The sequence below is a fragment of the Larus michahellis genome, chromosome Z, assembly GCF_964199755.1.
Source record: "Larus michahellis chromosome Z, bLarMic1.1, whole genome shotgun sequence".
NCBI lineage: Eukaryota > Metazoa > Chordata > Aves > Charadriiformes > Laridae > Larus > Larus michahellis.
Genome location: NC_133930.1, coordinates 86,918,182 through 86,933,666, shown reverse-complemented (window position 1 = coordinate 86,933,666; position 15,485 = coordinate 86,918,182). Strand labels below are relative to the sequence as shown.

The following is a 15,485-nucleotide window of genomic DNA, read 5'->3' as shown; positions in this document are numbered from 1 at the left end:
TGCGTGCAAGAGGCAGAAAGCGGAATGGGGTGTGTTTCTGCAGTGGCAGCACCCCGATTCCTGCAGCAGGAGGCGGGGGGCTCCAGCCCTCCACCCTGCTCTCCAGCCTCCCCAGCGCCCCGGCCTCCCGCCCAGCGACAGCTCCCACGTTCCCTCCCGCAGTAACTCACAGCTCTCTCAGACGGGCGCAACACTGAGGGTTGAGACAGAGGATTCACGTACACAGACCCGAAAGCTGAAAGGGGTTCAGAGCACGTTTAAAAGTAGTTGCACACTACGGCGATTCTAAGACAAATGAGGTGTGGTTATAGCAGGCAAATGGGAAAGAGTTGTTAATTTGCAGGGAATTGAGGGCTAGAAATGAAAAGTGACTCAGCAACCTTATTTCTTCCCAAAGGAGCCTACTGTTGAAATGCAGACGGCTTTGCTTCATCCAGCAGGAGGAAGGCATTAATAATGCATCAGACATTGAAGTAAAACACTGACTGTCTTACACATTGTCCTGGTTTCAGCTGGGACAGAGTTAATTTTCTTCTCAGCAGCTGGTACAGTGCTGTGGTTTGGATTTAGTAGGAGAATAATATTGATAACGCATTCACGTTTTAGGTGTTGCCAAGGACTTTTTGCCAGCGAGGAGGCTGGGGGTGCACCAGGAGCTGGGAGGGGGCACAGCCAGGATGGCTACCGGCTACCCAAACTGGCCACAGGCATTTCCCGCACCAGATGGCGTCATGCTCAGCACGTAAATGGGGGGGTTGGCGGGGGGTGGCTGTTGCTGCTCGGGCACAGGCTGGGCATCAATCGGTGGGTGCTGAGCAGCTGTTCTTCACCTGCGTCACTCCTCCTCCTTGGGTTTTACATCTCTCTCTTTTGGTTATTTTCCTTTCCATTACATTTTTTTATTACTCTTATTATTTTACTTTAATTATTAAACTCTTCTTATCTCAACCCATGGGTCTTCCCATTTTCACTTTCCCGATTCTCCCAGGGACAGGGGCGGCGAGCTGCCTGGTGCTCGGCTGAGGGCTGGGGTTGAGCCGCGACACGTGTCCGTGCAAAGGCAGGACTCTGGTTCAAAGGGGCTGTTGTTTACCAGTCTCACAGCACTGGCATATGCCTCTCCCACTCTATTTTTGCCTCATCTTGCAACACCAGTTTTAAAGATCTGATTAGAAATTTACCACATTCTTCTAGAGTTATTTCAAATTTCAAGCAGGGAAAGACCGTAACTATTTTTAGATAGCTGGCTGCGTTCAGCCATATGGAGAACAGCACCAGTAATGAACGTGACACAGATGAGTTTGCTCACAAACATAACTGGAAGATGAAACTGGAGACTTGCTGACACCTTCCTATATGAGTGACAATGGACATGTACAAATGGAAATGGTTTAATTGTTGCCCAGCTCACTGCTACCAGTCTAAGTATTACATGTGTGCGTGGAGAAAAAGGGTTTTAAAAGGCTAAGGGGAATGTAAGGGCTAACTTCAGATACAGAGGAGATGGACCGAGACTCTTCTCCCAGATGCACAGTAAAATGACAACAGGCAACAGATACAAGTTGCAGCAAAGGAACTTCCCATTTGATACAAGGAAAAAAAATCATCATAATGACGGTACTCAAACATCGGAACTGTCTACCCAGGGATGCTGCATCATCCGCACCCTTGCAGACATTCCAAGTTTGCCCAGCAAGGCCTCCAGCAGCCTGACCTACCTGCCCGGGGCAAGGGCCGGACCAGACAAGCTCCAGAGCCTCAGGACTCTAAGCGTTCTCTCCTGACCTCACCGCTCTAAGTGTTCCCTCGGTTGTACTTACAAAAGGTGCAGGCAGACCTAAGCTTTGCCGCTGCACAAGTCCCTGCCGGTCTACTTTGGTATTCGGTATTTTTGTTGGTTTCACTGTTACGATTACGGAAAATGAAGCAGGGAGAAAATCATTAATCATTTGTTTAAATAATACATGTAAATTCTGTTAGGCAACAGAGGCATACGTGAGGATTATGACTCTATTCTAACAAGTAAAGTACGTGATTGATGACACAGCTTCGACACTACAGAAGTGCTAGTCATGAGACAAGACAGAACAGGCATAAAGGACAAAGGCAAGGAAGCTGTCGGATGGACAAAGATATGAGATTAATGAGACGATGCAACTGTACGCACACTCAAAGCTGAAACTTGTCCTGAATTCTTTGAATACGTGAAAAATTATCACTACATAAATAACCCTGTAATTACACTGGGGGGAGCTATATACATGTCACAAAATGTGACTGAGCTAAAATTAAAATTAGTATTGCTGTCATGAAGTCTTCCGAGTACTTTGTATAGCATTTTTTAGATGCTTTTTGAAGAGGAAACTAAGCTGCAGGGAAGAAATATGCAAAATAAAGTTACTCAGTATCAGTATTAAAAAAGAAATTCTATTGCTTCATATGTTTGTGCTTAACTGCAAGCTTGAGTTTCTCAAGAACTCGTACCTTTGTCTCAGATGGCTTCATAATTTCTGGTTTTGATGCATCTGCAGAGGGGGACTGCTTCTGAGAGGAAAAAAAAAAGGAAATTGATTAATTTCACCTTTGTTACACATACAACTATTAAGCTAGCATAAGCAACCTGAATTCAGCTAAAAAAAAAATTAAGAATAAATTATTAGTGAAAATTAGAGTTATCAGTTTAGGTCTTGTGTCTTGCCTGTATTCCTACAGTAGAAGTATGGAGGATTTTGACAGCATGATGCCCATAGATCTTCTCACATTTTTTTTCCCTCTGACATGTACTGACAGCAAATTTCGTATCAAGTATCAAAATAACTCAAAATCCTGCTCTGATACTGAAGCATATATACTTATTGTGGATTATTCTTCTACATGATTTTTTTAACAAAAATTGTACTTTTTGGATTTACTAGTTTTCCACACAAAATACTTAATACTAAATTAGAAAACTCAAATATGCTGACATAAAAAGGAATAGTTAATCTGTATGTAACACACAGACAAGTGCTCCTGCATATCACCACTTGCGGAAAAGCTGCAAATGACACGGCCTGTTTTCCTACCTTCAGTGATGTTAATCTGCATGTTTTAATTCTGCTGTGACTGTATCAAACTTCAAAGCCCAGAAATTAATATTCTAATTGTCTCATCAATACTTTATACAGATGTAATACTACCTTTCTTTCCTGCTTCGTGTTTCTCTGCTGAAGGCTGTTATTTTCCCCCTTGATCATAGCAACAAACTTACAGTTTACATTTAAACGAACAGCACAAGTTATCAGTTCTTCTAGATTTCTTCACGTTTTCCATGCCACTCGCTATATTAAAACCTGCCTTGTCTGAACGAGCTCAGAAGCCACATTACTATTCCATACCTGGGGTGACTTCTTACTTCCACATGGAAAACTTTCTCAATCCCAGAACTTTTCATAGCACAAGCATTTCTCAACACTAAGACGAAAGTTGTACAGAATTAGAAGCTCCACTGCGGCAATGACAGTGTGCTCTCCCTGCCAGCGTACCCGGCGTCTTCCACACCTCAGTAAGAGGTTTGACTACTCCAAATATATACTAGAGAGAATTTGCAACTGTCACACTACAGAAATCTAAGCAAATAATATCTGCTTCCTTATACGTATATACCTATACACACTAGATGGGAACTTCTGTATGGGTGGAGACGTACACGGGAATGTACAGAGCCTCCCACATCAGGACAGGGAACAAAAGTTTTTAAAAAATCTTTTTATACATTTCCACTACCACCATCAGGTAATCTGTAGGTAACACCATATTTTTCTTAATTTGTCCTTTGAAAGTTTTTTCCGTTCCTTTTCTTTTCCATTAAATTAATCTGAATTCCTTCACATGACTAACAAGTAGGTGTCTGTTCTACACCTTTGTGTTAGTCACCCTCATCCCTGTCCATTTAATAAAAACACGTTTATCTGAGCCCTTCTCCCTTCCTCCCTTCTGAAAACTCCTACCGAGCCTTTCTCTTACAGTACATCGAAAAATTCTTTCCCAAGTTCCAGCACAACAGCTGCACTACAACTGGCAGAGATGAGCGAAAACCTCCCAAAGAAACCAGCTGCTGCTTCGTTCTACCCCATCCAGCTGGATGGCAGTAACACCAGCAACTGAGAGATGAGGCCTTCAAATACTCATGGAGGAAGAAGAGTAGTTTGTGGATAAAACGCAGTTTAATGCATGGCTGCTGATGAGCAGCTACACAGGATGCCAAGCCATCCTCCCCGAAAACGCTCAGGGTTGATCTGGAGAAACAAAATGCTGTGATGGAGGGGGGAGCGGGAAGGATGGTGGAGAGCAGAGGGCACCCTCCCGCAGACCACCGCAGTGACCTTCTGGCTCTCTCGGGGCCACGGTGTGCCCCCCCTCACTTAACAGCAGGTTTTGCCTCAATTCCCCACTACTCTGGGCCTCCAATTTTCCACTCTCTCCCCAAAAAGAGCCACTACAAGCAGGGGTCCTTGTCCTTCCTAGCCCTTTAGTGCCCTGGGTCTGCAACCACGCTGAGCTTTGCAGACTGACAGCACACGAAGCTGCCAGGGTCCAACCCCTCGCCTGGTGGCCACCAGGCAGACGGTCACCACCAGCCTGGCTCTGGGGGGCTCCTTTTTACTGCGGGTTGTTCCACTTTCCCTCTTCCAAGGACCAGCGTCTGACTGTGCCTGGCTGCTCACCGTCCACATCTGCTGCAGCCCGACCGACAGACTGCAGAAGGGGCAAAGCAACAGTCGGACGCGTGTCAGGCGCGGAGGTAAATATTAAAACGCTGCCTAGCAACCAGCATAACAACCGCCTGACGCACCGCCGCGGCCCGGGCAGGCACACCCTGCTCCCACCCCGGCTGGTGAAACACCCCCTCACAAAGGGAACTGCGAGAACGGGCAGAGTCCGGCCTGCCCCGGAGCTTGGGGCTCGGCAGAGAAAGCCAGGCAGGTGTTCCTGCAGAGAGCAAAGTTTTTGTTGTGTTGTCAGGGACGCCCCGAAGGGCAGAGACGGCAGCGGGTGGAAAAATGAGCATCACGGCCTGTTCCTCCTGAGGCTGCACCTGGGGGTCCTGCCCAGACAGAGCACTGGGCCGGGGGGTGCCGAGCCGGCCCCGGTCCCGACCCAACTGGTGGGGAAGGTCCCTGGGGAGCGAGGGGCAGCCAGGGGTCCTGGCTGGGGGCGGCTGCTGCACGGCTCTGCCAGCTGGGAAAGCAGGTGAGCTCCAGGGCAGAGCGGCCACCAGCAGGGAGCACGCGGAGACGGTTCCTGCAGGGCAGCCCATGGACAGCACGAGACCGCCACGACCACCACAGAAGGGGCTTGAAAGACAGAGGAGAGGTTACAGGTTGACACTGATTAAGCACAAACTGGTACCTGATAATTACCCTGGATGCTGCCGGGTGACAGGCAGCATCCCAGGCTGAGGTGTCACCGGCCCAGCCAGCAGGCAGGACAGGCATGGACGGACAGACAGACAGACACAGGAACCCACCCACAGACCTCAGAGGCTCCTGGCCACCAGTTAGATGGATGGCTTTCCAGGGAGGGCTGACGGAGAGACTGGGGATCTGTCACAGATGGGGATATTTGACACAGTTATGATTTAGCAGCGATTCAAAATTTATTAATGATTTGAGATAGATCAAGAGGTTGAATTTTAGCCACGCTTAATCATTAACCAATTTAAAGGCTTACAAAGTTATTTAACAAAATAATTGAACAACAACTTAACTTCGAAGATGACAAGATTGACACTGACTTACTATAAAGTATCCCAAATCAATACACAGATATGTGAGCAAAAGCACAGATCTCAAACTAATGCATATACACATGAGCAAAGCATAGGAGTGCGCACGCGCGCGCACACACACACACTCCCCGTCCTCTATAATCACCGAGATCAAGATCCCTCAGTATCGCACACCTCTAACGAGCTGGCTGGTACCCCTTTCAACTCCTACGTGTGCACATCCACATGAAGAGGAACATCCACATCCACAAGGCTGATGTGTGTATCACAAACATAGAGGTGGAGAGGTGGGTGACAGAGAGGCTAGCCTATAGTCAAACTTCCCTTTTCCTGAGTTGAGAGCGCATGTTCACACCGCATCGGCATTCCTTAATGGGCAGTAACTGAGACTCAAGAGGGGCTGACTCACCCCGGCCTTCTAATTCTTGAGGTGTTTGCCTCAGGGGCGTCCCAGCGCAGGAGAGATACTAACAACAGCCCCCTGTGATCCCAGAGAGCCCAAAGGGTCCCCCTAGAATCACTATTTACAGGATCTGAGATAATTGACTTTTGTCAGGTACACTGTGGCCCAGCTGGGACAATGGAATATTCCAGCATTTTCCACCGGTTACGCAAGCCCAGAACTCGCTAGGTCTTGGGGTCCTGGTATCCCGCCTTCTGTGGCCACGATCCATATGTTGTCAGGAGTGATCAATTATAGTTATTATTTAGAAACGGTAGGAGCCATAGGTACACTAAAGGGTTGCCATAGTGTTCTGGTCCATTGCTCTCCACCTTTCCTTTCTTTCACGTTAGACCATTATGTATCGTTCTGGTCCATTGTATTATTATGTGGCAACGAAACCGTGCCAAGGAACAAGGTGGTGGTGGTGGGGTTGCACCACCACAGGATCTAACTTGGTAAGAGAAGGAATACCCTTAGGAACTCATTTGTCAAATTAGGGGGACAATCTTCAGGCTACTGTTGGAACAGAACAATCACAGAAGCCAGAAGTGGGTTAGTAAAACAAGACAAAAAAAATAGCCTATCAAGAATTGGTTATCACAGTGCGTGTACCCCACAAATGCAGAAGTAAAAGGGAAAGTGCAATGGGAGAAGAAAATGAAAGTAAAGGTGACAAACACAGAAAGAAAGTAATTCTAGCTATTCAGGGAACTGGCTGAAAATGCATATTTGGAAAAGTCAAACAGCAGGTGATGAAATCCATGAGAGCTCTAAGTTATGGAAAGACGGAAGTCATTGAAACTACCCCATAGGCAATGTAGCAAAGGCTATCGTCAACTAATACTATAAATTTTGGAAATTCATGGAGAAGATTCATCAGACTACAGAAGGTCACTGCCCACCCTCAGAAAAGAGGACAACGCACCAGTTGTATTCCTTCAAAACCAGCAGAGATACTGAAAACATTTACCAAGCAACCAATACAGAAACACTTAGATGATAACGAGAGTAAGTAAGAATCAACAGATTGGTGAAGAATAAAGTACGTAAAAAGACAACGCAACACTGAATACACTCAAACACGGAAATAAGCCTGGTGAATAAGAACAAACAAACCTCCAGAGTAGGACATGTTGCCACTGCAACTTCTCACAGTACTTGAGGTGACATTTTCTCGAATGAAATGGGGAGGTTAGAGTTTAACACTGGGTTACAAGCTTCCTTTCAGCCAGCTTCTAGCCTAAACGTTTCAGGGAGTTCCCGAAGGGATCTCCAACAGGCTGGTGGTAGGTTGAAGGATATCAGATGCAACAACACAAGAATCCAAAAGCTAGGCAGGCAGCAATACTGAGAAAAGCATATAAGGTTACAATGCCACAGGCTGAGATACCCTTGCCAAAAACAACCCAGGAAAGAGGAATTCAAGATAAAAAATTGTTACCATGCGAACACAAATATAAATGTAAAATATGGGAACAACTTCATCTTTTTGGCTTGAGCCTCTCTAGGTCAAGTGTAAGACAGTTCTCGCCATCACAGTACAGTACAGACGAATCATCTGCAGTACAGACAAATAAAGAAAGATCTGAGGACAGCTTTAGGTGGGAAAAAAAATAAGGAAGAAAAAGTGGGTAAGAGGGAATTAGTGTCAAGAAAAGCAAGATGGCACTTGATGTTTTGTCCTCTGGTCAGGGAGCTAAGGCAACGGTAAAAGAAGAAGAAACTGACTTTTTGTATAGCAAAGAATCCCTCAAGTCAGAGCTCACAGATCTCCCTTCCTGGGAGAAGAGCTGCTCCGTGGCAGAGGGTGCCCAGATGAACCCGGCACTTCCAGCCCCAGCAGCCTTGGGCCAGCTTACCTAAGTATTTTCTGACTGACCTAGCTGTGCCGATCGAGGACAGTGGACTGAAGACCCACCTGGGTCCTCGTTTGGGCTTACACACCTTACACATGAATGAGTCGGGACTGTTCCTCGGGCTGAAAGTGAACAGCAAGTTCATTATTTCAGTGTTACTAACTTACAGGGTTACATCAACACAGCTGTGTAATGCAAGGCAAAACCTCACCTACCTGGATACAAATGGTGGCTTCTCTACAGGAATGGTTGTGTTACTAAACTTTAATTAATAACGTTTGTAAGATGTGGGCAACAAATGCTCTTTAGGGAACTATTGTGGAAAATAATGGGCTATTTCACTTCAGCGTAAAATACCGCGTGAGCTGCTGTAGGTTAAATGTCTCGCTTGCTTTGGTGGCGCGTGGTAAGAAAAGGGCAGCGCAGCCCTCGCCCCCCAGAGAGACAGTGGCTGTCGTCGGGCAGGAGGCAAGGCAAGGATGGCACCGAGCGCACCCCAGCACCCGCTGCGGGCTCTCACACCGCCCGCAAAGCAAGGCACGTTCCACACACGCCGGCCGTGGAGAGTCAATATTGTCATCTGCAGCACAAACACAATTCCACTAATGTTCCAACGAGTCAGCTGGAGGTGCAAGGCACAATCTCAGTCAATATCCATGTGTGCATCCATATGTACAAATTTCTATATAAAAATATATAGACATATATATTTAAAGCTACATGGCAGCTAAGATATGCAGCGATTTAAAACTGGAAGAAGTGTACCACTGAAATTGCCCCTTTATATAAATTTTATTACGACTGTATCTATAACAGCCGAGTTAAAAATTACAAGTTTGAGTGCTTCTGTGCCATTTTCCATCCTAAGTAATTCTGGAAATATCCTACTACTTTGCAGTTACTGTTCCTATACGTAGTTCCTCTATTAAGTTGTTTTAACATGTTTTTAAGAGAAAGGTAATAAAAAACCACACACACAACCAAGAGAACAATATTTTTTTCCAAGATTTCAGACTCTCCGTTAATTTTGTGGAGGCTTAATATTAAAAACTTAATGAAATGTAATAGCAGGATATAGGTTTCCTCTTAGTACCTGCATATTATCCAGACGCTGATGTATTTACATAAAACATTCCTGCCGTGTATGCCGCTATGTCCTCCTGTTGTGATAAGTTTCTTTGTAGAAGTAATCAGCATGATTTCCTTTCTAAACAACTCACATTGCAAGTTCTAATGACTGACTTTGCCACATGTGACTACTGGCATGCCTCTTTCATTTCTAAAGCCTATTATCAGTGTTGAAATTCACTAACACTGCATGTTATAAACAAAGCCTACTGCCCGTGCCAGTAACTGAGGCGGGTGGGGAAGAAATCCTTGGGGGAAAGCTACTTTTTCTGTAACTAAATTCTAATTCAATGTAAAATTCTTTGTTGGTGTTGTTACTGTGACAGCACGGAGCTCTTTACAGCCCTGACTCAGCAAAGCCCCCCAGCTTTGCACTGGTTGCCGTAAAGCAAACAAAACCAAAGCAGGATTTAATATGTAAGTATTAAAGTTCATTTGAATAGGCAGTTTGTTGAATTAATGCTTTTGTGGTTCAGTTCTTCAATACACATGGTTTAAAATATCCATTTAAAAAAAAACCACAACCAAAAATGAGAAAAAAACCACCCATCTCTGTACTTCTGTGCTTTTAATATGGTATGAACATAACTTAAAAAAATGTAAAAACTATTACTATTTTGCTAGTTTAAATTTCCACAACCTGACAAAGGTAACAAGAAAAATAATTTTAGAGATAAACCCACTCCCCCTTAGAGCTCAGAAACTTAGATCTAGATTTTGTCTGTTCAAATACGCACCCACAGTTCAGAGCGAACCCGAAGAATAAAGTGAAGTAGAGCTAAAGTATTCCCTCTGCAGAGGACAGACAAACGCAGCAGGTAAGTCTGCTGGGCGTCAAAATGAAACTGCTGCCTGGGGAGGGGCCGGCATGCGAGGAGATGAGTGGGAGGAAGACTACGCACGCAACTCAACCATCAGGAGCCTCATCTGGACATTCTCATCTCAGGAGCGCCCCAGAAGTGCATTTGCCACCTGACAGCCTCTCAGCGCCACGCGCCCCCTCCTCCTAAATAACAGCAAAACTAATGACAAACAGCCCGTGCTTCTTTTCCAGATCGGAAAGTTGATGGGGATGAGTCAGAGAGACAAAACCCAAAGACCACTGGTAGAACAGGACCCTGCCTCTCTGCAAAACCCAATTCAAAAGATGATCCATATCACTACTTTAGAAAAGATTAATCCTCGAATTTTATTCTTCTGCAATTTTCTCATCACATACAATAAGTATTTGCAACAAAGATTAATCTATACCCAAGAGCAAGATCAACCATCATTTAGAGATGCTCAAAGAGCACACAGGAAATAAACAAATCCATTTTCTCGTGAAACAAAAACATGACTATTTTTTTAAAGAGAAATTTTTCAAGAAATTGAAAAGATTATTAGCTCATGAAGCATTCTTACAGCCTCAAGTGCTGCTAAATTTATCGGGGATCGCAGCACACTGAGACAGACAACTTTCATACGACAGACTCACACTTATTGTTTTCTGCTGTTTTGACTACTAAAATAAAATCTCTGCCACTTTGGCATAGGAAAAAAAAAAAAAAAAACAACTTATCAGTACTTTTTTAATCTATCTGCCAAAGCTGATCAACCATACTACTCAAATCTAAAGTAACAGGTTTTTAAGCAGAGTTTTTTGAGATAACCTGTTTCCATTTGAATTGTGTCACACTGAATCAAGTGTTATCAAGCACAATCTGTGAATAAGATCAGTATTATATTTAGCACAGTGTCAAAAAGGCTTCATACACCTAGGAACTAACTGATGCATCAAACCACCTTTAGGTTAGATGTCTGCTTTAGGCTTTCTGGATTTCAGTAGCCTATGTCAAGTCCAACGCTTAATACTGCTATGTTTGTTCTTCTTTATTTTAGTAACTATTAAGTCACTGTTAAAACTCTGAAACACCTTGATGTTTGAACAAGAGGCAACCAAGGGCAGTGAATGACAATTGACTTTGAACAATTTTTGTACCATTTGACTCTTTTCTTCACCTTTCAACACCTCAGTTTATGCTTACTTATATGCAGGAAGTTTGGGATATGCACAAAAATTTATAACTATCCCACAGTTGCTGGTAAGAAGCTCTGTGCATTCATTTGTCAATCTCTCCTACTTGAGTCTAATGTTTTCACAGGGTCGTTTACTGTGTTTGGGGGCAGGGGAAAAGAGTTTGCTAGGTGGTCACACAGCAGGCACAGTACTTGAATGCAAAGAACCTCTACCTACACACAGTTCAGTTTGTGGGCCAAAGAAATTAGACTTAAGTAATGGCTTAGAGCATGGCTACTGCTCTATAACCTTTGCAACTCCTGTTTAACATCCTTTCACGACTATTGCAAGTGATCTGGAAAGAAAGCCAGTGCATGCCGAGCAGGGAAACAGAGTTCACCTGCTGCCTTCAGATTCTGCCCGTATGCAAACAGACCACCACCTTAATATCACAGGCTAAACACTCCTTGTTTCTTTTAAATTGAGTTAAAAGCGAAGACTGCAAGAAAGCTTTGGTTCTGTATCCAGATTATACCACACCAGCACCAAACGGAGACTTTGTTTCACTGGAAAAGTTTTTCAACTCACAGCTTCAGGCAAGTAAAACCATTTTATTTTCAAAATTACTTTTCTTTGTCAAAGATGTTCATTTTATTGCCATTGAGATGAGGAGTTATCTCAGTATTTCCACTTGATCACAGAATGGGTTACCTAACTTGAAAGTGCCCCGAGCTACACATTGAGAAATACTCAGAAAAGCCAAACGTGTGAGCACTGGGTGAAACCTGCTCGCTGGGCATACAGTAGTGTCACGAAAAGAGTTCTGACACCAACAGTTTGCTTTAAACTCCCCATTCTTATTTCTTCTTAAAATGTACTCTTTGATTACCTGCTTTTGGAAACTGTTTCCCTCACAATGTTGTCCCAACCCTGGGCTCTTCACCCGGGATGCAAAGAGCCGATCCACCCCCAGAGCCCAGATCCGTGTTTCCTGATGTCTGCGCGGAGCTGGGCGCTGGGGGAAGCTCCACAAAGCCAGCACACCTTGGCTTATGCATTGTAAGCTTTGATATTTTACAAAAATCCACTCATTGCCACGCTACGCTTCTCTCTGGTGGCTCACGATTTCACAAGACGCGCCTGTTGGCGACTGGTATTCTCCCTTCGATTAAAGATAGAGAACCTTCCTGAATCTCTGCGCGAGCCTGGAGAGTGGGGGTCTCGTCTAGGAGGCGTGGAGCTTCAGAGGTGGAGGTGTGGTGGGCACGTTGTAATGAGCGCGGTTCACCTGAAGGGCACATGCTGTTTGTTTTCACCACTTTGTACAACCAGCAACCTTGCGGTTTCAGGGGAATGCCCCAGTTCTCCCGAGTTGTGTTCCTTGTGTCTTTTTGCTGTCTACAGCCGGACACAATACATCTGTTCTCTTTGACTGCCCGAGGTCTCGTCTTCCTTAGTAACATCCTGTCTGCTCTGCCTTCATCAACAATAAATGCTACGAGTTGGCACAGACTGGAATTTCATTTTCATTCAGTCATATTCAAAGATTAGAAGCAGTGCATTGGTCCTGTCACCGCTCTTCTCCGGTTCCCACTCTGCACAACAGAGTATTACAGTGACGTACCAGCTGGTCACCATAGCAGGGCTCTCCTTTTTGTACATAGCTCAAAAATCCTCTTTTCAGTTCTACACCCTGCAGAAGGTTAGTATTCAGCTGTAATTACTACAGGTGTTTCCATTTCTGCGTGTTGTTTTAAACACCACAAGGCTCCAAAGTGATCTGCAGCAGCAAACTGCACACTGATAAGAAAACACCAGGAAAACAGGCGATTAGGTGCCAGCCACATGCCACAGCGAGCCGCTGAGCTCAGCTAGGATTTGTGTCACTTGGTCTGCGGTGTCGCTGGGGTCAGCACGCAGAGCCCTCCTCTGCACAGACGGAACGGCGAATTACAGACGGAACCAGCCTTCTTTAAAGTGGCGTTTAAAAAGACAGAAACGTTCTGTGAGAGAGGACTTCACCTTAAGACGAAGATCTCTGAAACGATGAGCCCGGGTATTTTTATTACAATAGTCAAACTAGGCAATACTCAAAATGGGTGGCTGCCAGTCAGGAGAGCTAGTGAGCAATACTCTGAATTAGAAACTGGATTTTTCACCCCCAGGATGCAGAAACAAAGTCTTATTCACAAAGCCACATGATCTGATACACACACTGTCACAGCGGTGTTGGTTACCAGAAAATAAGATACGAGGGTAAATAAAAATCACCAAGTCAAGGAATCTTAATAGAACTTTGCTGTTAAAATATCATCTGAGCACAACACTGCACAAACTCAGGGGGAGGAGGTGTTGGGATGTTTTTTCTTAGATAATTTTACAAAAACTCAACATTGTTTTACTATTCCTGCTTAAAAAGAGCCAGATTGGGACATTTCTTGCTTCAGCACTGGCTCTTAACTCAGGATCTCTCAAAATTGCTTCATAAGGGCCCTCTGCATGTTCTGGAGGAATAAGCACATCATTGTTCAATTAAAAAACACAAAATCTCCAGCTTCATGAAGCCTTGTCCTGCTTCACACAGGCTTCCTTCCTGGGGATCAAAAATGGGAGTATTCCAGTCAGTTCAAGCACTTCTACTGAGTCAGGCAGAAAGGCAGGCGCAGAGCTGACTTCTTTGAGAAGAGGGAAGGTTTCCGAGCCTTAAAGAGCTCCGGAGAAGCTCACAGGGCCACTGCCTCCCTGCCAGGTTCTTACTTTGGCAGAAGACGCTCTGGACGAAGCCCCAGGTTTTTGTGAGTGCAGGTTTTTTCTACCCCTCAGGAAAACAAGAGTAGAAACGAGAATGAACACACTGAAGACAAACTCACTGAAAGAAGCGGTTCCTTTCCTTTCTGTAGACAGAGATTTCTCCTCTAGCCCCATTCGCAGTCCTCCAAGAGCCACCAACTTCTGGACAGTACAGCTGTGCCGAGATTTCAAACTGGGAGTGTCCGCTTAAGGTGCAGAGCTCCAGAACTAGAGCTGTGAGAAATACTGGCTGAGGGACGCTCCATGACACTCCAAGATTAGGAACGGAATTTTCTGCAAGCTCTACATAGCTCAATGTATCTAATCACTCCCATAAAAAACAAAAAAAGCACTGTTTTATACAAGAGACTGTCACTAACAAGTACGCTAGTCCACGAAAGAAAATGCCTTACACAGAAGAAAGTACTACCCAGTATGTTTTGTATCAATTAAAAAAAAAAAAAAAAAAACCAACGTTGAGAAAACTAGTTGTCAAAAGAAGATAACAGATCAAGAACTCAGCAGAGGTCGCTGCAATGTTCAAGAACTCCACGTTATTTAACTCACTATTCTTACTTTCTCCAAAGAAGAAAAGAGAAGGAGCAAGAATACAATAATCAAATAGCGGCTACCCTAAGCAACACCTACCTATCTAATTTCTACTACTACAGAAAGAGCAATAATACACAATTTATTGAAAAGTATTTCTTTTCCCATATGTTTGTTGTATCTGGTATTTTAGCATATTATAGGTATCAAGTATAACAAATTCTTGTCAGTAAGATGTTGATACCTAAGCACACTTCAACCAAGAAGTCGCTCTTACGTATCCCCATACCCTGCCTACACAATATTCTCTATGTGCCGCAGGCATATGAAGCTCTGCATTTGTTTGCAAAAAAAACTACATCAGGTTTTGATGCAAGAACAGTGTGGGCTGTGAGCAATGAAAAAAAAAAAAAAAAAAACAACAAAAAACCACACCAACCCAAAACCAAAAATATAAATACAGAACAACTTAGACACTACTTTAAAAGTCTGCTCGTCCTTATCCGTCTCTTCTACAAGACTGCTTATGTCATGTAAACCACTTGTTGTGTAATGTGCAAAACATGCAGTTTTACACAGTGTCTAAAAAGACTGTTCCCACCACCTTACAACGATTTTAAAAGCCAATTCACCACACACAGCTAGCTCCGGAGCACTTCGAGCCTGACGACGACGGGATCACGCTGGAAGCCCTGGAAGTCAGCAGCTTGTGTTGTTTCAGCCCACAAAATTCCCGGGGGAAGGGGGCGGGGGGGTTAGAACTGAACCTTGTAAATTAGCCTAAAGCAGAGTCGGCGGGAAAGCAAAGCCATCACGAATAGCTAACTTACCTGGTACTCGTGCGTCCTCTGTTTCCAGCAGGAACGCCAGGATATGGCTGGTTTTCGTCCCAGTGTCAGGATACGGCCGGTTTCCGCCGCGGCGCAGGCTGTGGTTTCGGTTTTTTGG

The 15,485-nt window shown here is 44.5% G+C and overlaps 1 protein-coding gene across 8 annotated transcripts in view; it reads right to left on the bottom strand.

Annotated features, from left to right (window-relative positions):
- Positions 1-15,485, bottom strand: part of CAST (calpastatin) — a 67,466-nt gene that overhangs the window by 27,940 nt on the left and 24,041 nt on the right. For 5 of the 8 annotated variants that reach the window (XM_074569110.1, XM_074569106.1, XM_074569107.1 and 2 more), the window contains exon 4: positions 2,485-2,544. In XM_074569110.1, the coding sequence (XP_074425211.1) occupies positions 2,485-2,544 (60 nt within the window). The remainder of the gene's footprint in view (positions 1-2,484; positions 2,545-15,485) is intronic. The other 3 variants (XM_074569111.1, XM_074569108.1, XM_074569105.1) reach the window with 1 other exon arrangement.